Source organism: Schistocerca serialis, chromosome 1, assembly GCF_023864345.2.
Source record: "Schistocerca serialis cubense isolate TAMUIC-IGC-003099 chromosome 1, iqSchSeri2.2, whole genome shotgun sequence".
NCBI classification, from domain to species: Eukaryota; Metazoa; Arthropoda; class Insecta; order Orthoptera; family Acrididae; genus Schistocerca; species Schistocerca serialis.
In genome coordinates, this window is record NC_064638.1 from 988,753,118 (window position 1) to 988,772,462 (window position 19,345).

General features: G+C 43.6%; 1 protein-coding gene across 1 annotated transcript in view; it reads left to right on the forward strand.

The window, feature by feature from the left end:
* The window catches only part of LOC126454081 (discoidin domain-containing receptor tyrosine kinase B-like), a 425,916-nt gene that overhangs the window by 349,790 nt on the left and 56,781 nt on the right, over positions 1 to 19,345 (forward strand). The window contains exons 8-11 of the mRNA XM_050091131.1: positions 4,966 to 5,173; positions 5,274 to 5,381; positions 8,342 to 8,538; positions 14,828 to 14,963. Coding sequence (XP_049947088.1) covers positions 4,966 to 5,173; positions 5,274 to 5,381; positions 8,342 to 8,538; positions 14,828 to 14,963 — 649 coding nt within the window. The remainder of the gene's footprint in view (positions 1 to 4,965; positions 5,174 to 5,273; positions 5,382 to 8,341; positions 8,539 to 14,827; positions 14,964 to 19,345) is intronic.

Below are 19,345 nucleotides of genomic sequence, written 5' to 3' on the forward strand. Positions count from 1 at the left end.
TTTCGAACGATTCAGATATCGTGTCAAATTCATTTTGGAATTGGTTTTGGTATCTGCAAAGAATCTAAAAGTGCTGCTCAGATATTCTCCTAAATCGTAAATTACGAACTGCAGAGGGCCTATAACACATCCTTGGGGAACCCTGAATATCAATTCTATTGCACTCCATGATTATCCTCCGATTACCACGTGCAATAGGCATTCTGAGAGGAAATCACGGCGCGAAATGTATCAACAAGTTGAAGTTATCCCATATTGCAGAACACTGCATTATTTGGTTGGAATATCTGTCTCCCAGTAAACATCGTAATATTTTGAGGTTTGGCAGATCTTAGCTGAAAGTCAATTAGTCAAAAGGATTACAGTATGTCGCTTCCAGATGTATCATTTTCTTCGCCTATACAATTGGATGAGTATTTGGTATCGATCGCGGCTCTCTAGGAAGTACAATAATGACGCGCGTCTGGGTCTTTATTTCCACTTTGATCTTCCTATGCCATCTTTTCATTGCGATGAGATGGGCTTGAAGCCTTCGAACGTTAGCTGTATCGTGACAGTCACTGGTGAGAGTGGCTGTATCGTCTGTATATTGGGCAGTCATTGCACTGTCCGTGTACGGGATGTCATTCACATCCTATGATCCATTGCACACCAATTATATCGTCTAACTAAATTCCCTTTACAAATTTTCACTACCTGCAGTGGGAAGAAGGACGGTTAAATTTAGCATAAGACTTCATGTTCGGAAATATGTTCGGAAACGCGCCGTCTTCCCGCTAGATGCAAAATACCACGATTCACGACGCTCCCTGGCTTCTGCTGCTCATCGTCTAGGTCCGCTTATAGATAGGACTCGAGAAGACGACCATCGACGTCAACACTGATATGGTACCTCCGTACCGTGTTCCAGTACAGATGATCAACACTCCATTGCCGTCCAGCATCCGCCGCAGCCGCAACGCATGCCAATAGGTATTCTTCCGATACCTCAGGGTTTCGTAAATGAAGGATTTCATGTGGCGCCACAGGTAACAGTCTCGTGGGTTCATGTCAGGAAGCCGTGCAGTACAAGCTGTGCGGACTCTGTTGCCCAAATAGATGCAGATGATCTCGGACAACACATGAAACTTGAGGTGGTGCGCCAATGTGCTGGAAGCGCATGTTTTGATGCACATGCAGTGGAAAAACGTCCAAAAGTCCATGCAGTACGCAGTCAAGGAATCGCTTGTACGTGGCACCCGTGTGTGGAAGAAAGTGTGGCTCAATAACTCGTCCATCCAGGAACACTACCCAAATGTTAAGACCGTATCGTTCCTATAATCCCATGATTGTTGTGGGTACTGAGATCATCTTCCCTGGTGAACATGATTTTATCAGTGAACAGGATCCGTCATGGGAATTGAATTCGTGCACGCAACAGTGCAAGAACCAACTCCAAAAGTGGGCTCGTGGCGCAAAATCCTGTGGCTACATTGAGTGGTGTACCTTCTGGGGAGATGATGTGGGTGTAGCTACTGCTCATGCAGTAAGCGTCAGAAAGGTTGGTGTTCCATATTGTGTCTTCCCGCTATGTTCCTGGAATTCGTCGTCGCAACCTCTCGCACTGTACCGAGTGCGGCCTCTTCAGACTCGGGAGTGCTGCGCAACCGGGAACAATCACATTCGGCTCTCCTATTAGTGAATGTACCCGTGTCCGAGGCCTGCTGATACACCACACCAAAGAGGTAGTGCAAACGCGTCTGATGTTGTGGAAAATGCTCCACATACACCTGACCAGTAGTTCTCTCATTGCAGCGAGATTTACTAGGCAATAACATCTTGTCGGTGTTTGCCGCAGACGTGTAGTTCACTGTGGTCAACAGCAACACACTAAAAATGAAATACTTTTACTGCTTGCATTCTGGATTGTAGTGAAAAATTACTACTGTTCAATAGTACACTATAAACGAAGACCACAAGCACAACAGCAGGTACAAACATCTATTGATGGCACAGTATGGCAATAAGGCTCAAGCACAGCAGCAGGTAAGTTTACATCTACATCTGCATCCATACTCCGGAAGCCACCTGACGGTGTGTGGCGGAGGGTACTTTGAGTACCTCCGTCGATTCTCCCATCTATTCCAGTCTCGTATTGTTCGTGGACAGAAAGATTGTCGGTACGCCTCTGTGTGGGCTCTAATCTTTCTGATTTTATCCTTATGGTCTCTTCGCGAGATATACGTAGGAGGGAGCAATATACTGCTTGACTCCTCGGTTAAGGTATGTTCTCGAAACTTTAACAACAGCCCGTACCGACCTACTGAGCGTCTCTCCTGTGTGGTGGAGGGTACTTTGAGTACTTCTGTCGATTCTCCCTTCTATTCCAGTCTCGTATTGTTCGTGGACAGAAAGATTGTCGGTATGCCTCTGTGTGGGCTCTAATCTTTCTGATTTTATCCTTATGGTCTCTTCGCGAGATATACGTAGGAGGGAGCAATGTACTGCTTGACTCCTCCGTTAAGGTATGTTCTCGAAACTTCAACAGAAGCTCGTACCGAGCTACTGTAACGAAGCGCGCTGCTCTCCGTTGGATCTTCTCCATCTGTTCTATCAACACTATCTGGTACGGATACCACACTGGTGAGCAATATTCAAGCAGTGGACGAACAAGTGTACTGTAACGTACTTCCTTTGTTTTCGGATTGCATTTCCTTAGGATTCTTCCAATGAATCTCAGTCTGGAATTTGCTTTACCGAATATCAACTTTATATGATCATTCCATTTTAAATCACTCCTAGTGCCTACTCCAAGATAATTTGTGGAGTTAACTGCTTCCAGTTGCTGATCTGCTACATTGTAGGTAAATGATAAAAGATCTTTCTTTCTATGTATTCGGAGCACATTACACTTGTCTACATTGAAATTCAATTGCCATTCCCTGCACCATGCGTCAATTCGCTGCAGATCCTCCTGCATTTCAGTACAATTTTCCATTGATACAACCTCTCGATATACTAAAGCATCATCCGCAAAAAGCCTCAGTGAACTTCTAATGTTATCCACAAGGTCATTTACATATATTTTGAATAGAAACGGTCTTACGACACTCCACTGCGGCACACCTGAGATCACTCTTACTTCGGAAGACTTCTCTCCATTGAGATGACATGCTGCCTTCTGTTATCTAGGAACTCTTCAATCTAATCACACAATTGGTCTGATAGTCCATATGCTCTTATTTTGTTCATTAAAAGACTGTGGGGAACTGTATCGAACGCCTTGCAGAAGTCAAGAAACACGGCATCTACCTGGGAACCCGTTTCTATGGCCCTCTGAGTCTCGTGGACGATAGCGCGAGGTGGGTTTCACACGATCGTCTTTCTCAAAACCCATGCTGATTCCTACAGGGTAGATTTCTAGTCTTCAGAAAAGCCATTATACTCGAACATAATACGTGTTCCAAAATTCTACAACTGATCGACGTTAGAGATAGAGGTCTATAGTTCTGCACATCTGTTCTACGTCCCTTCTTGAAAACGGGGATGACCTGTGAACTTTTCCAATCTTCTGGAACGCTACGCTCTTCTAGAGACCTACGGTACACCGCTGCAAGAAGGGGGGCAAGTTCCTTCGCGTACTCTGTGTAAATTCGAACTGGTATCCCATCAGGTCCGGCGGCCTTTCCTCTTTTGAGCGATTTTAATTGTTTTTCTATCCCTCTGTCATCTATTTCGATATCTACCATTTTGTCATCTGTGCGACAGTCTAGAGAAGGAACTACAGTGCAGTCTTCCTCTGTGAAACAGCTTTGGAAAAAGACATTTAGTACTTCGGCCTTTAGTCTGTTATCCCCAGCCACAGTACCATTTTGGTCACATAGTGTCTGGACATTTTGTTTTGATCCACCTACCGCTTTGACATAAGACCAAAACAGGTACAAACGTGTCTGGACAGATCACAAAATCATATGAAAACCATCTAAAATTACTCTGTGGGTGAATGACGTACGTAATGCTCTATTCGGTGGCGCTGAAAATGCGAGAATTTTTTACGTATGTTGTGGTATTTTGCGTCTACCTGCGTTACGATACAGGTGTGACTATCCTAAACTTAACTGTCTTGCTCCACATTACAATTCATTTACCCCTGTAAAGATGCCTTAGTTATAACTTGTACACACTGTCTTACATGGTAGTATGTGGTGGACAACATTTTACTGTCGAGTCACCATTGTGTCAGTGGCAAATGCCTACCACTGAATCGTTTACGTACAACCTCAAGATATGTGAGTGTATGGAATTGCGCTCACTTCTAGGTGTTTAACATACAAGGGGTTACCATTGGTCCAGACATTCATGGTCTAATCCTGCCACTAAATAAGCGAGGTCGAAGATCCCGGGACGAACGCCAACAGCGAGCACGTCAAGGAGTTGTAACTAAAACCTCAACAGTTTTATAGAATAGAAATTATATTGGGTTGGATGAATACTGAATTAGTGCCCGCAGCTCGTGGTCGTGCGGTAACGTTCTCGCTTCCCGCGCCCGGGTTCGATTCCCGGCGGGGTCAGGGATTTTCTCTGCCTCGTGATGGCTGGGTGTTGTGTGATGTCCTTAGGTTAGTTACGTTTAAGTAGTTCTAAGTTCTAGGGGACTGATGACCATAGATGTTAAGTCCCATAGTGCTCAGAGCCATTTGAACCATTCTTGAACTGAATTAGTAAAACGAATAAATGAAAATGAAATATGTGTCACGTATGTCAAGAAGAAGACATTATAAGCTGTAGTAGTGCATCAGGACAGTAGAAATAAGACTGACTAAAAAATTCTTTACTTTTGAAATTCTTTGTAGCCTTTCAGTTCTACTGTTACAACCAAACTTTCTCGGATAGTGAATGGCTTAGCACATCGACAAAGTCATAGGCACCAAAGTGGCAGTACCACAATTAGGAATGTCTCAGCCACCACACCGTGGTATGCCGCAGGTGTTCGGCCGCGCTCTGGTGTCGTTCAGCATCGGCGGCTCCGAGTTCCCGGGGCGGCCGCTGAGCTTCACGTACATGCCGGACCTGGCGCTGGAGAACGCGCGCACCGTCACCATCCGGCTTCACAGCCGCGTCGGCCGCTTCGTCCGACTGCGACTCTTCTTCGCCGCCCGCTGGATCATGATCAGCGAGGTCTCTTTCGAATCTGGTGGGTAATCAGAGTGGACGATTTTTATTTCTTCGGATAATTGCATAGAAGTCTGTTACTCTGAAATTCAACCACGTTGTAATGATTTCGTTTTATATAGTTCCAGTGTTCGGAAATTTCACTGAGGAACTCGATATCGATTACGGTGACGAGGAAATTGTTTTGGATTCTAGAGAGGTCGTTGACGCAGTCAGCAACATAGAAACAAGTAAGTATTTTCATATTTAATTTGTAATTAGTTATATTTGAATCTTCATTCCTTTCCGGCGCAATGACTGCTCCATTAAATTTGGGTCGTGCAGCCGCATAAACTCCACCTGCTATTCTAAAATTTCGGCTGACGCTGGAATCAGGTAGTTTGCAGATACGAGTGCTAATGGCCATGTATGTGGTGTAGTCCCTTGGTAAAGATAAATTGCAATATTTTTTTAAACCATCTAAATTCCATCCACCGACGAATCTAGTGTACAACGGAAATCTAAATGGAAGGATGCCTTCCATTTCCAAATGTTTCGGTTAGCTGCAAAAAGGGTAGAGTTCTATTTACCTGCAAATAGCTGCCGTCACCCTTCCCAGACAATGAGTGTTGTCAGAACTTTGGTTCACTGAGCCCACGTCTTTGCTGACGAGAACAGTTTGCAGGATGAGCTTCTACACTTAGAGATTTTGAAGCTGGCGAGTATTCCCCCACATAAGATAGGAAAGGGTTACCGATAAAAAGGAAGATGGACCTAAAGAATGCAGACGAAGAAATAGAAAGATATAAAGCGAGGTCTTTTGTGCCATATGTGGAAAGCCTATCTTCAAAAATGTGGCGGATTTTCAGGAAGCACCAAGTAAAAGTGATTTTTCGCTCCCCCCCCCCCCCCCCCGAACAAAGTAGCACTTTCGGGTTCCGTTAAAGATGAGTCGATGCTCCGGAGGGATGCGGTTTACAAGATTCACTTCCAGTGTGGTTTTTCATACATCGAACAGACGACTCGTGCAGTTCGTGACAGCCGCACGGAACACTTTAGGTGCCCCTGGTACTTACAGCCCATTACATTGACTTTGCAGAGTACCGCATCGACATCGGTCACTCTATCTGTACGAAAATGTCGAAATTCTAGTGTCCACTTAACCTTCTTTTTGGGACTTAATGCTGAAAGAAGCAGCTGCAAGAATTTGACGAAGAATTTAATAACTAAAGATAGTAGTTTCAGCTTGGAAAAGTCATGGAAGCCGACAATTTCTTTAATAAACTTGCAAAGCAGTTGCGACAGCGCAGCTCTTAATGATACACTGACTTTCCAGTGTGGCTCGTTCCCTGTAACGACGAATACATGCAGACTTATATGCCACCGATATACGTCTCTGTTGCTCGAGTATTTGTGGCCGCATGCGCAGTGCAGCAATCCGCTGGTTGGAAAGGACGGAGCGTGTGCTGTAGCATCAGTCGTTCGGCTCACTCTGAACGTGTGCGAGTGACATTAGAAGAAGAAGTGAAATTTACACTGTTGCACGCCGACATTTGATGGTGCATGCTATTAAATGATTTTTAATAGTCGGACATTACCGTACCATGGATTATGATAGCATCTTATTTTGCAGGTCATAAGTGGTGATATTGACCGCAATATCATTTCTTTTGCAGACGAAGTACGAAAACAAATTAAAGTAATAAAGTGTCCCTCTAACAACGAATATAAATGTCATCCGGTCTACACATTAAAAGTAGTATCGTATGAATTTCTGCAGTAAAGGTATATACACATTTACGTGTGATAAGTTCTTGGGCAGACATCAAAAATGCAAACATCCTGTGAAGTGCACCAGTTGCGAAGTCAAAAGATTCTTATAAATAATAAGTGCTATGAAACGAGATAGATATGGACTCGTTATCTTTAGCGTTAGCGACATGAATAACATTTAATCCGTTTTATGGATAAAAATCTTATTATTAAACAGTCATCTCAGTTGAACTAATTTTAATTGAATTGTTTTGCATCACTTCTTAATCACTGTATTTATTTATTTATTTATTTATTATGTTTATCCACTCTCTTCATGTAATCGTCTTCAGGCCGTCGCAGACATAAAATGTTACAAATAACGGACAATAGCATCGTTTATGTTTTCTGTGAAATTTTCCTGTGATGTGGAGTTTCTTACAGCTCTAAACCATATTAATGGGGAAGATGTTTTTCTGTGTTGGGTTGGCTCTAAGCACTATGGGACTTAACTTCTTAGGTCATCAGTCCCCTAGAACCTAGAACTACTTAAACCGAACTAACCTAAGGACATCACACACATCCATGCCCGAGGCAGGATTCGAACCTGCGACCGTAGCAGTCACGCCGTTCCAAACTGAAGCGCCTAGAACCTCACGGCCACAACGACCGGCTTTTCTGTGTTAGGTGTCACGTTACAAACTGTAACTTCTCGTATTATAAGGGCCGATCAAAAAAGATCCCTTTCGAAGGCCACACTGAGCCCTTACCTGCATGTCAATGCTTATAGACCAGTATTGGAGTTTCGCAGGGTTGCATATACGCTGCATACTCTAATAGCAAATATACGTACTTCAACGTCTCGATGAGAGTGATAATAGTTTCCTCGATCGCCTCGTTTTCGCTCTCTTCACCTGCCAAACAACCTTTCTCCATTTAGCTGCTCAAATCCCGCTTCATAGGTGTATTCACGGATGTTTTCATAATCCACTTTTTCACAGCCAGAAATCGGTATTCTAAACGAAAAAAGTCATCCTAACTATAACAGGATGCTTCAAGCTTAATTGTTTTTCTGAAATAGCCGAATTGCACTCTGGTAACACACAATCTCATTACCCGGAACTTGTGGTATTTTCTATAACATTAGATTAGCAGTATTTGTTAACCTAAGTAGGATACGTACCATCCATACACTGGTCGCTGAGTTTGGGACTATTGCCTATAAATTACCGAACTGAATTTAAAAAAAAAAAAAAAAATACGTTTTGCAGTACGCTGCTGTTGTGTCCGTGAGAGAAAGCAGATAATGCTGAATTGCAGAGGTTGCTTTACATACCAGTTTTACATACTGTCATGTATATCAGCAAAAGATTAATGGCCGTGTAGACGTGCTTACAAGCTATTGATGGACCCCGGCGCGGATGCAGTGCCATTTATCACTGTGCGTCGCATCTGACAGTCGCGGTGACAGCCGAGGTGGACGTCGGCGAAGGAGGCCACGTGGAGGTGGTGATCGGCGTGCTGACGGCGGTGATGCTGCTGCTGCTCGTCGTCTTCGTGGTGATCCTGGCGCTCAGCAGGAGGCACAAGATGCAGGCCGGCTCCTCACCCACGCTGCTCAGGAACCCCTTCAGCGGAGTCACCCTCAACATGAAGGTCAGCTGTTAGTGCTAATATCGCCATTTTACATTCACGCAAAGTGGCAGCTTACATTCATTTATTACCACCTAACGCATACGGGGCTCTTGTTGCAACAGATCTTTACATGTCGGGTGTGCTCAGGCAAAAACATTTTCAACAAGTACGAGTCCTTGTGGTGTGGACGATTCCCTTATTACAGTGCATTGGTGAGTACTGACTTACCTTAATATTTACGTGATATGCTTTTATCTTCAACACTAATTAAGAACTTTCAGTGAGCCACGTGTTACGAGAGTATATTCCAAAAGAGCCACGTAGCGTCTTGTATTATAATCTATATTCAGCTTGCCCAGAAAACTAAGGCAGATGTTGGTAACACTGATGCGAGAAAATGTAGATCTATTAGTAACTGACTTCGTCAGGCGATGTGACATCACACCAGAAAAGTTAGCTATGATTAATGAGTGTCACACATGTTTAATTTGAATTTTATAAACAAGTAACCAAATTTATTTGGAGAAAGCGTGATATGACCCATGTTAGACAGATACCACTTCAGTTGTTTTCAATAAGCAAATATGAACTGATATGTACCTTTTCCTGATAGAAGCATGATGTAACCAACACAACCATTGAATAAACTGATACATATATATCAGTGAGTTATTACTTCGACAGATACCACTACTCCAAAGACGTTTATTCGTCTCCATATCCAGAGCTTCAATGTAAGTACCGATACCTCAGTAAATGGCAGATGACTAATAAGCAAAGACCGAAACGCTGTTACCTTTACAACAAAAAGACCTCATGATTCGCTTGGGGAAAGATAATTGTAGTGGGAATTTTTCTGCTTTACTTCCGATTACAAGTGGCATACATTCTTCTTTTTTGTCTGAAGGTCATACAGCCAAAGATGTATACTTCAGCAGCCACTCTAAACAAAGGTAATCAGTCATTTTATTTTGTCAGTCTACAATGTGATGATAATGTCCTAAACTCTTAAATAATACGTATTAGATAAGAGAATACTTTGGACCGACCCTATAGCTTGTGCTGATTCGTACAGTAGTGAGCGAGAATTTATTTTTCCGAAAACCTGAGCTGATTCGCACCATAAATTTCAATTAAAGTTTGTGTCTTAGTTTGGTGCAACTGTATTTTTGTGTAACATTTTGCACTTGGCATTGTAGTCGTGAGAAAGATTCGCTATTTTCTGTAACATAGGACTCACTATCCCATTCTTTCTGATTAACTTACTTGAGAATGTTTGTATAGTTTTCTCTTGAGAGCGGATGACGAGGTTTGCCACTATCCTAATTTTTTATTGCACTATGTGATGTAAGTGTATCCTGAATAAATTTATAGTTTCGTTTGCAGATAGTGTCTTGTTTATGCGAAATTACAGTTTACAATCAGACACAAACCTCAAAATTAGGGTAAGTGTTGTAAATACCATCTATTCAGTCTACCGCGCCAGATTCATTGTGTCCCACAAGACGGGCGGGTCGTAAGTTGTGCCTAGATAGCTCATTCTGTAAGAACATTGCCGAAGACCAAGTAGAGTTCCTGTTTGGAGTTCCGGAGTGCCAGCAGTTTTAATTTGCCTGGAAGTTTAAAAAGAGAGCGCACACTGTTTCACTGACACATTCATTGCGGATAATGTCGTATTGAAATTCCCTGAATATTTATGACTGCCAGACTTACAATACGGCCTTTCGAGGTAATTAATTGTTAATCTATTGAGAGTGACCCAGGGGCTCAAATCAGTTGTGAGAATTAATTCGTTTTTATGTAACTTTAAGTGATATTTAATCAAATTGTTGAAAATTACAGATATTCTCTGTCTAATTCGAGAAACACACTGGAAAAGTAAGATCAACATTTTCCGGCATGGCAATTTCATCCTATAAGACCCCAGAATCATCTTCGATGAGTGCAAGACTTTTAGTGTTGCAGTTCATTTTAGAATTACGAGAGATACGCTAATCGTCAGAATTTAATCACTGTGATTAAAGGTGCGTACCTGGGCTATAAAAGACAGTTTAGCGCAATTAAAAATAATCGTATAAACGAAACACAGCCTCAAGCGTGGATGATGTGCTACAGACAGGTCTCACCGAATTCTTACTGATGTCTATCAAATATCGTTCACATTCGTAGTTGGACGAAGCTTTTGGTAGTCGGTAACACTTTCCGGTGGTATATTGATCACTGACGGCATATCTTCACCCTGTACAGTAGGGCACCCACATGTGCAGGATTGAGAAATATTTCTGGCACACAATGTCCCTCAAAATGATCTCTGGAAGCTTTTCAGAGTAGAGCACTCGTTCTGGTATCATGCAACCATTTAGTTGTCGTAACGAAGCGATATGTGGAAGAGAACAAACATATAGCGAGTGTACATTTGCTCGATGATCGTCTTTCAGGTACATTTGTAACATGAATGCCTTCTAGGGAGGCACGACTAACAGTGTCGGTACGGTCGTAGGACAGTAAACAACGACACAGCTACGGAGCGCACTATTTTGTACTGCCGAACGTTGTCAACCCCACGAGTTATTCCATCATATTTGATTTATCTCATGTGTTACACATAGAAAATTACCCCAACCGTCCCCACGAACATCCGGGTCCAGGTAAGATAGTACCATTTGGTTCCACCATCTACATCTACATGGTTACTTTGCAATTCACACTTAAGTGCCTGGCAGAGGGTTCATCCATCAATTTTCATACTACTTTTCTACCATTCCCGTCTCGAATGGCGCGTGGGAAAAAGGAACACCTATATCTTTCCGTTCGAGCTCTGATTTCTCTTATTTTATTATGATGATCATTTCTCCGTACGTAGGTGGGTGTCAACAATATATTTTCGCATTCGGAAGAGAAAGTTGGTGATTGAAATTTCGTAAATAGATCTCGCCGCAAGGAAAACCGCCTTTTTTCAGTGACTGCCATCCAAACTCGCGTATCATATCAGTGACACTTACCCCTGTTACGCGATAACACGAAACGAGCTGCCCTTCTTTGCACGTTTTCGATGTCGTCCGTCAATCCCACCTCGTAAGGATCCCACACCGCGCAGCAATATTCCAGCACAGGTCACACCAATATTCAAGAAAGAATATAGGAGTAACCCATTGAATTACAGACCCATATCACTGACCTAAATTTGCAGTAGGATTTTGGAGCATATACTGTACCCGAACATTATGAATCATCCTGAATAAAATGACTTATTGATGCATAACCAACACGGATTCAGAAAATATCGTTCTTGTGCAACACAGCTAGCTCTTTATTCCCATGAAGTAATGAGTGGCGTCGTCAAGGAATCTCAGATCGATTTCATATACCTAGATTTCCAAAATGCTTTTGATACCGCTCCTCAAAAGCGACTAAACTGCGTGGATATGGAGTATCGTCTCAGTTGTGTGGCTGAGTTCGTGATTTCCTCTCAGAAAGCTCACAATTCGTAATGACAGGCTGTTTCTTTAGTGGGTTTTTCGCATCCTCTAAGTGTCCTGCCAACAAAACGCAGTCTTTGTTTCGCCCTCCACACAATATTATCTATGGGGTCTTTCCAGTTTAAGTTGCTCATAATTGTAATTCCCAGGTATTTAGTCGAATTGACAGCCCTAAGATTGGTGCGATTTATTGTATGCCCAAAATTTATCGAATTTCTTTTAGTACCCATGTGGATGACATCGGACTTCTCTTTGTTTAGGGCCAATTGCAACTTTTCGCACCATACAGAAATTCTCTCTAGATCATTTTGTAATTGGAATTGATAGTCTGATGATTTTACTAGACGGTAAATTACAGCGTCATCTGCAAACAATCTAAGGAGACTGCTCAGATTATCACCTAGATCATTTATGTAAATCAAGAACAGCAGAGGGCCTATGACACTACCTTGCGGAACGCCAGATATCACTTCTGTTCTGCTCGATGATTTACCATCTATCACTACGAACTGTGACCTCTCTGAGAGGAAATCACGAGTCCCGTCACACATCTGAGACGATACTCCATATGCACGCAATTTGATTAATAGTCGCTTGTGAGGAACGGTATCAAAAGCGTTCTGGAAGTCTAGGAATGTGAAATAGATCTGAGATCCCTTGTCGACAGCACTCATAATTTCGTGGGAATAACGAAGTAGATGTGTTGCACAAGAACGATATTTTCTGAAACCGTGTTGGTTATTTATCGATCAGTCATTTTCTTCGAGGTGATTCGTAATGTTCGATTACAGTATATGCTCCAAAATCCTACTGCAAATTTAGGTCAGTGACATGGGCCTGTAATTCAACGGGTTACTTCTATTTCTTTTCTTGAATATTGGTGTGACCTGTGCTACTTTCCAGTCTTTAGGAACAGAACTATCGTCAAGTGAGCGGTTGTATATGATTGCTAAGAAAGGCGCTATTGTGTCTGCATACTCTGAAAGGAACCTGATTGGTATACCATCTGCACCGGAAGACTTACCTTTCTTAAGTGATTTGAGTTGTTTCACAACACCTGAGATATCTACTTTTACGTCGCTCATGCTAAAAGCTGTTCTGGTTCTGGAATATTTACTTCGTCTTCTTTCGTGAAGGAATTACGGAAAACTGTATTTAGTAACTTCGCTTTAGTGGGATCATAATGGGTAACATTTCCATCGCTATCGCGCAGTGACGGTATTGACTGCTTTTTGCCACTGGTGTACTTTACATACGACCTGAATCTCTTTGGGTTTTCTACCATATTTTGAGACAATGTTTCATTGTGGAGCCTATTAAAAGCATCTCGCATTGACGTCCGCACTAAATTTCGAGCTTCCGTGAAACTTAGCCAGTCTTGGAGATTTTGCTCTGGAAGAAACTACAGGGTTATGCAAGAAATGTGTTACCAATTATTTCCTTCACAATTTACCACGCACATTAGATATCCCGCTGGGGTCTCTACAGCACTACCAGCAGAGCTTGGAAAAACAAATGAGTTATGAAATGACGTGTAATTCACAATACTACCGCTAGGAGACTAGTAAGCAGCAATGGCTGACAATGGAACATTGACGACACAGCAACGATCGGCAATTGTGTTACTTTTTCATGAGTTTAACACACGATGGGTCCCTTGCAAGAAGACCATCCACAGGTTGTACGATAAATTTGTACAGGAAGGAACAGTATTGGAAGCGAAGCGACCTCGGCCTAAGCCTGTTTGTTCGCCAGAGAATATTGAAGCGGTACGAGTTGCTGTACAGAGAAGTCCCGGGAAATCGTGTAGAAAGACTGCAGTGCAACTGGGAATATCCATACTCTCCGTTCAACGCATTCTTAAAAGTGACCTCCATATGTACCCATGCAAGATGACCTGTGCACAGAAGCTCACTGAAGAACACAAGCAGCAGAGACTACTGTTTGCTCAGTGGGCGGAGGATAGGGAAGAAACTCTCAACAGCGTTTGGTTTTCAGACGAGGCGCATTTTTATTTAGACGGTGTGGTTAACAAACAAAATGTGCGCTTTTGGGCCACTGAAAACCCTCAAGTGCTTAATGAACGACAAAATTATGCTCCGAGGATTACAGCGTGGGCAGCAATTTCCAGTCACGGACATATTGGACCCTTTTTCTTTGAAGAAACTGTGAACAGCGAGCGTTATTTGAGCATGCTTCGCAATAGTTTCATTCCACAGCTTCTTGCTACTGCCTTGCCCTCTAACACGAGGTGGTTCATGCAGGATGGAGTTAGTCCACATACTGCAAACACTGTGTTGGAGTTTTTGCACGAGCATTTCGACATGCGGATCGTTTCACTCAGGTTTCCAGGTCGCTTCAATGACGGACAAAATTGGCCCCCCAGCAGTCCAAACCTCAATCCACGTGACTTTTTTCTTTGGGGGTACTTAAAGGAAAAAATTTCCCGAAACGTCCACGTGATTTAATGGAGCTCAGAAGACTTATTCTTCATGCTTGCAATGAAATTACGGAAGACATGTGCCGTAGCGTAATCACTAACTTCAGTGTTCGTTCAAAGGAAGTTAGGAAACGAAATGGTGGACATATTGAGCATGTGCTCAGTTAGAACAAATCTCCATGGACGGCTCTTCGTTGTAGCATATGTTCCTTTCAGATTGTATTGACAATAAAGTTTGTATTCAAAATCAAAATGGTAACACATTTCGTGCGTCACCTTGTAGTTCGTACAGTACTCAGTATTTGTCCGTCGGGCTGACAAGTGAGTATGCAGCAGTGTGACACAGCGCGCCGTGTTGCCTATAGCGTGGGCGCCGCCCGCCTGCCCGCAGGACCTGCTGCTGAGCCTGACGCCGGTGGCGAGCAGCGCAGTCCTTCCGCGAGACGCGCAGCACAGCCCCGACGTTCCGTCCGTCACACCGGACACCTCCAGCCGCAGCCGCTACTCTACGCTGCGCTCGCACGCCGGTAAGTACACAACTACTGGCCACCTGGTTTCGAAAAACAGCCTCATCCTCAGTCAAGGACAATGCAAAGTGTTCCTCTAACGACTCACTAACACTGTAAATTGTATAACAAATTATTGTGATGACTCAACGATTTTTATCTGTACTTTTATAAACTTCAGTAACACTTTCATTCCTAAATCCTTGGATACACCGCACGTTCAGAAAGTTAGAGAGTGATTTTATTCCTGGCGTAAACACCGATAAGCCAAAATATTATGACCACTGATCACCGTGACGTTGGACGCCGTCTGGTATCGTTGCGTGGACATGACACGGTAATAAATGTATTTAAGCGGAGCAGACACGGCCGGGGTATCACCCTACCGAAGATATGAGCTGCAGATGGCGATATCCACTGAGATAAGCAACTTTGACAAGGGCAAATTGTTATGACTCAGAGCCTGTGAACGAGTATCTCGAAAACGGTGAAGCTGGTCAAATCATCTCGCTCTACTTTAGTGTGCATCTACGGAAAGAGGTATAAGGGCAGTGAAACTACCACTAGGTGCTAATGGTTGGACGTCCATGACTCTTCACAGAATGTGGGGTTCGGAGACTTGTCTACTATGAAAAAGTAGAGGAGTTGGAGATGTGTGCCACCTCTGTCGAAAGAGAGCAATGCTGGTGCACGCACAATTGTTTTGGAGCTCACCGTTCAACGTACACTGATGAACGTGGAGCACCGCAGTAGACCACCGCTACGTGTTCACATGTTGACCCAACAAAGTCGTCATTTACGATTGCGGTGGGAACAGTACCATCGGGATTCAACAGTCGATCAATAGAAAAGTGTCGTCCCTTCGGGTAAATCACGTTTTTGCAACACTTTGTCGATGGTCGTCTCTACAAACGCCGCCATCGAGGCGAACGGAGCTCTGGGAACTGTTTAATGCTATGGGAGACATTTTCCTGCACTTGCGCGGGACCTGTGGTAGTAATCGAAGACTGACAGCTGCGGACCACCTACATCCCTTCATGCTGGATGTCTTATACTTTCAGCAGTATATTCGTCTGTGTCTTGGAGCCAGATTCGTGCTACAGTTCTTTGAGGAGCGTTATAGTGAAATGTTGATGTAGCGGCTAAACCCTATGAACCCACATGGGTCGCTATGGGGCGTCACCACCGCGTACGTAAATCAGCAGCCTGTTATTTACGGGAATTACGTGACCTGTGCGTAGACGTATAATGCCAACCAACAAACTGTCGGACTCATGATACGCAGAATCAGTAAGTGTATCGTTCCATAGTCGGACAAACAAGCTATTAAGCAGGTGGTCGTAATGTTTTGGATAATCAGTGTAAGAGACGTCAGTGCAGTAATAACGGTGGCAACTGAACTGACAATTGTAAAGGACGGATGTGCATTCGACAAGTCAGTCGTGGACAGACAGTGTTATGTAGTGAATTTGCTCCCGCAGTGAGTCAAGGTTGTTATATCAAAAATCACAACGGAGCAACAAACTGAACAACTCTACATCAACTGTCCAAAACAGCCACCAGAACGTTTTGAAGAAGAGAAAAATGTGTGCGAAGTTTGTCCCACGCACTTTGACTGGAAATGGAGAAAACAACCTCTTTCATCTGCCGCGTCTTCACTGAAATGTAAAACGTAAACAAATCTTTCTTGGAAAAAAAATCATCATGCCTGATAGGACTTTGTTTTATTAATATCAATCTCTCGCAAAGCGTCAGAGTGAAGAATGAGTCCAAAGAAAATGCGAATGTGACCTTCGAGTTGAACAACATTCCAAAGAAAGTCTTTCGTGTCAGATCCTTATGGTCCTACCAAGATTCTGTTCATTGTACGTAATTGGAGGTGGGGGGCATGGTTGGGGAAATGAAATGATCGTATGGCATTGCTGGCCGGGAGGCTCCATCCGGGGAAGTTCGGCTGCCGAGAGCAAGTCTTATTGGAGTCGACGCCACATTGGGAGACTCGCGTGCCGGTGATGAATATTAAATGATGGTGAGGACAACACAACACCCAGTCCACTAACGGAGAAAATCTCCAATCCGGCCGGGGATCGAACCCGGACCCGCTGCATGGAAGGCAAACACGTTACCATTCAACTAAGCAGGCGGACAATTTGGGCTGGTGGGGAGGGAGGGGAACTAAGCAGAACATTTGAAGACTTAAAACAACCAACCGAACTTTTATTTTCATCCATCCAGTATCGAAAGTTTTTGGAGTGACGGTTTATCTCACTTGATTCAGACATCTTGTCAAACCCGATTTCACTTTACTCAGATAATGTTAATATCTTGACACAACGTTTCAACGGACCAACTGGTCACCATCTTCAGGTAAGTATGCTGACGCACAATCTCGTCGGAACTGAGTTTCCGACAGAATCAGTAGCTCCTTCTACTCTGTGCCGGCCCAGTGCGCGCTCCAAGCAGCAGTGGTGCTGATCTCCGGTGTAAGAGAACAACGAGGACTGCTCGGAAAGTAACATATGATCGGTCGCGAAATGGAAACCACAGGGAAAATAAAAAATGATTTATTTCCAAAAGTTATTTACATCTTCCAGCCTTTTCTCTAAATAGTCGTCCATCCGACTGAGATATTTGTAGTAGCATTATACCATTATTCCAGTACCACTGTCATAGAAGGAAGCAGCATGTGCTTTTTGACAATTCTCTACTCCGATTTGCAGCTGTTGTGTATGCCAAAATGATACTTCATAGCCAGCGGTTCATGTGAAAAGAAAAATCAGAGCGAGCTGAGTCCTGGTTGTATAGTGGGTGACCAAACACTTGCCACCGAAAACACTGCAGGAGTGTCCTTATTACCTGTCCAGTGTGGGCCCAAGAACAGTCATGAAGAAAGAACTACAAGACAGTTACATTATGTAGGGTTGCAAGAAGTCGGGCACTCATAATTAGAGGGGGGCACTATTGCTCTAGGCATCTTAACGTGGTCGTTGTGGGCTCAGAGCTGAAAAGAGCGACGTGACGCGTTCGACAGGCATTCTAGAGACACTGTCCAACATACACAGGGTAAGTCACCTAACATTACCGCTGGATATATTTCGTAAACCACATCAAATACTGACAAATCGATTCCACAGACCGAACGTGAGGAGAGGAGCTAGTGTAATTGGTTAATACAAACCATAAAAAAATGCACGGAAGTGTGTTTTCTAAACACAAACCTACGTTTCTTTAAATGGAACCCCGTTAGTTTTGTTAGCACATCTGAACATATAAACAAATACGTAATCAGTGCCGTTTGTTGCATTGTAAAATGTTAATTACATCCGGAGATGTTGTAACCTAAAGTTGACGCTTGAGTACCACTCCTCCGCTGTTCGATCGTGTGTATCGGAGAGCACCGAATTACGTAGGGATCCAAAGCGAACGGTGATGGACCTTAGGTACAGAAGAGACTGGAACAGCGCATTACGTCCACATGATAACACCTTTTTATTGGTCTTTTTCACTGACGCACATGTACATTACAATGAGGGGTGAGGTACACGTACACACGTGGTTACCGTTTTCAATTATGGAGTGGAATAGAGTGTGTCCCTACATGTCAGGCCAATAGATGTTCAATGTGGTGGCCATCATTTGCTGCACACAATTGTAATCTCCGGCGTAATGAATGTCGTACACGCCGCAGTACATCTGGTGTAATGTCGCCGCAATCTGCCACAATACGTTGTTTCATATCCTCTGGGGTTGTAGGCACATCACGGTACACATTCTCCTTTAACGTACCTCACAGAAAGAAGTCCAGAGGTTTAAGATCTGGAGAACGGGCTGGCCAATTTATGCGTTCTCCAAGTCCTATGAAACGCCCGTCGAACATCCTGTCAAGGGTCAGCCTAGTGTTAATTGCGGAATGTGCAGGTGCACCATCATGCTGATACCACATACGTCGACGCGTTTCCAGTGGGACATTTTCGAGCAACGTTGGCAGATCATTATGTAGAAACGCGATGTATGTTGCAGCTGTTTGGGCCCCTGCAATGAAGTAAGGACCAATGAGGTGGTCGCCAATGATTCCGCACCATACATTTACAGTCCACGGTCGCTGTCGCTCTACCTGTCTGAGCCAGCGAGGATTGTACACGGACAAGTAATGCATGTTCCGTAGATTAACTGCCCGTGGTTTGTGAAACCCGCTTCATCGGTAAACAGGTAGAACTGCAACGCATTCTCTGTTAATGCCCATTGACAGAATTGCACTCGATGATTAAAGTCATCACCATGTAATTGCTGATGTAGCGACACATGAAACGGGTGAAAGCGGTGACGATGCAGTATGCGCATGACACTACTTTGACTCAGTCCACCGCCTCTCGCAATGTCCCTTCTACTCATGTGTGGGTTCA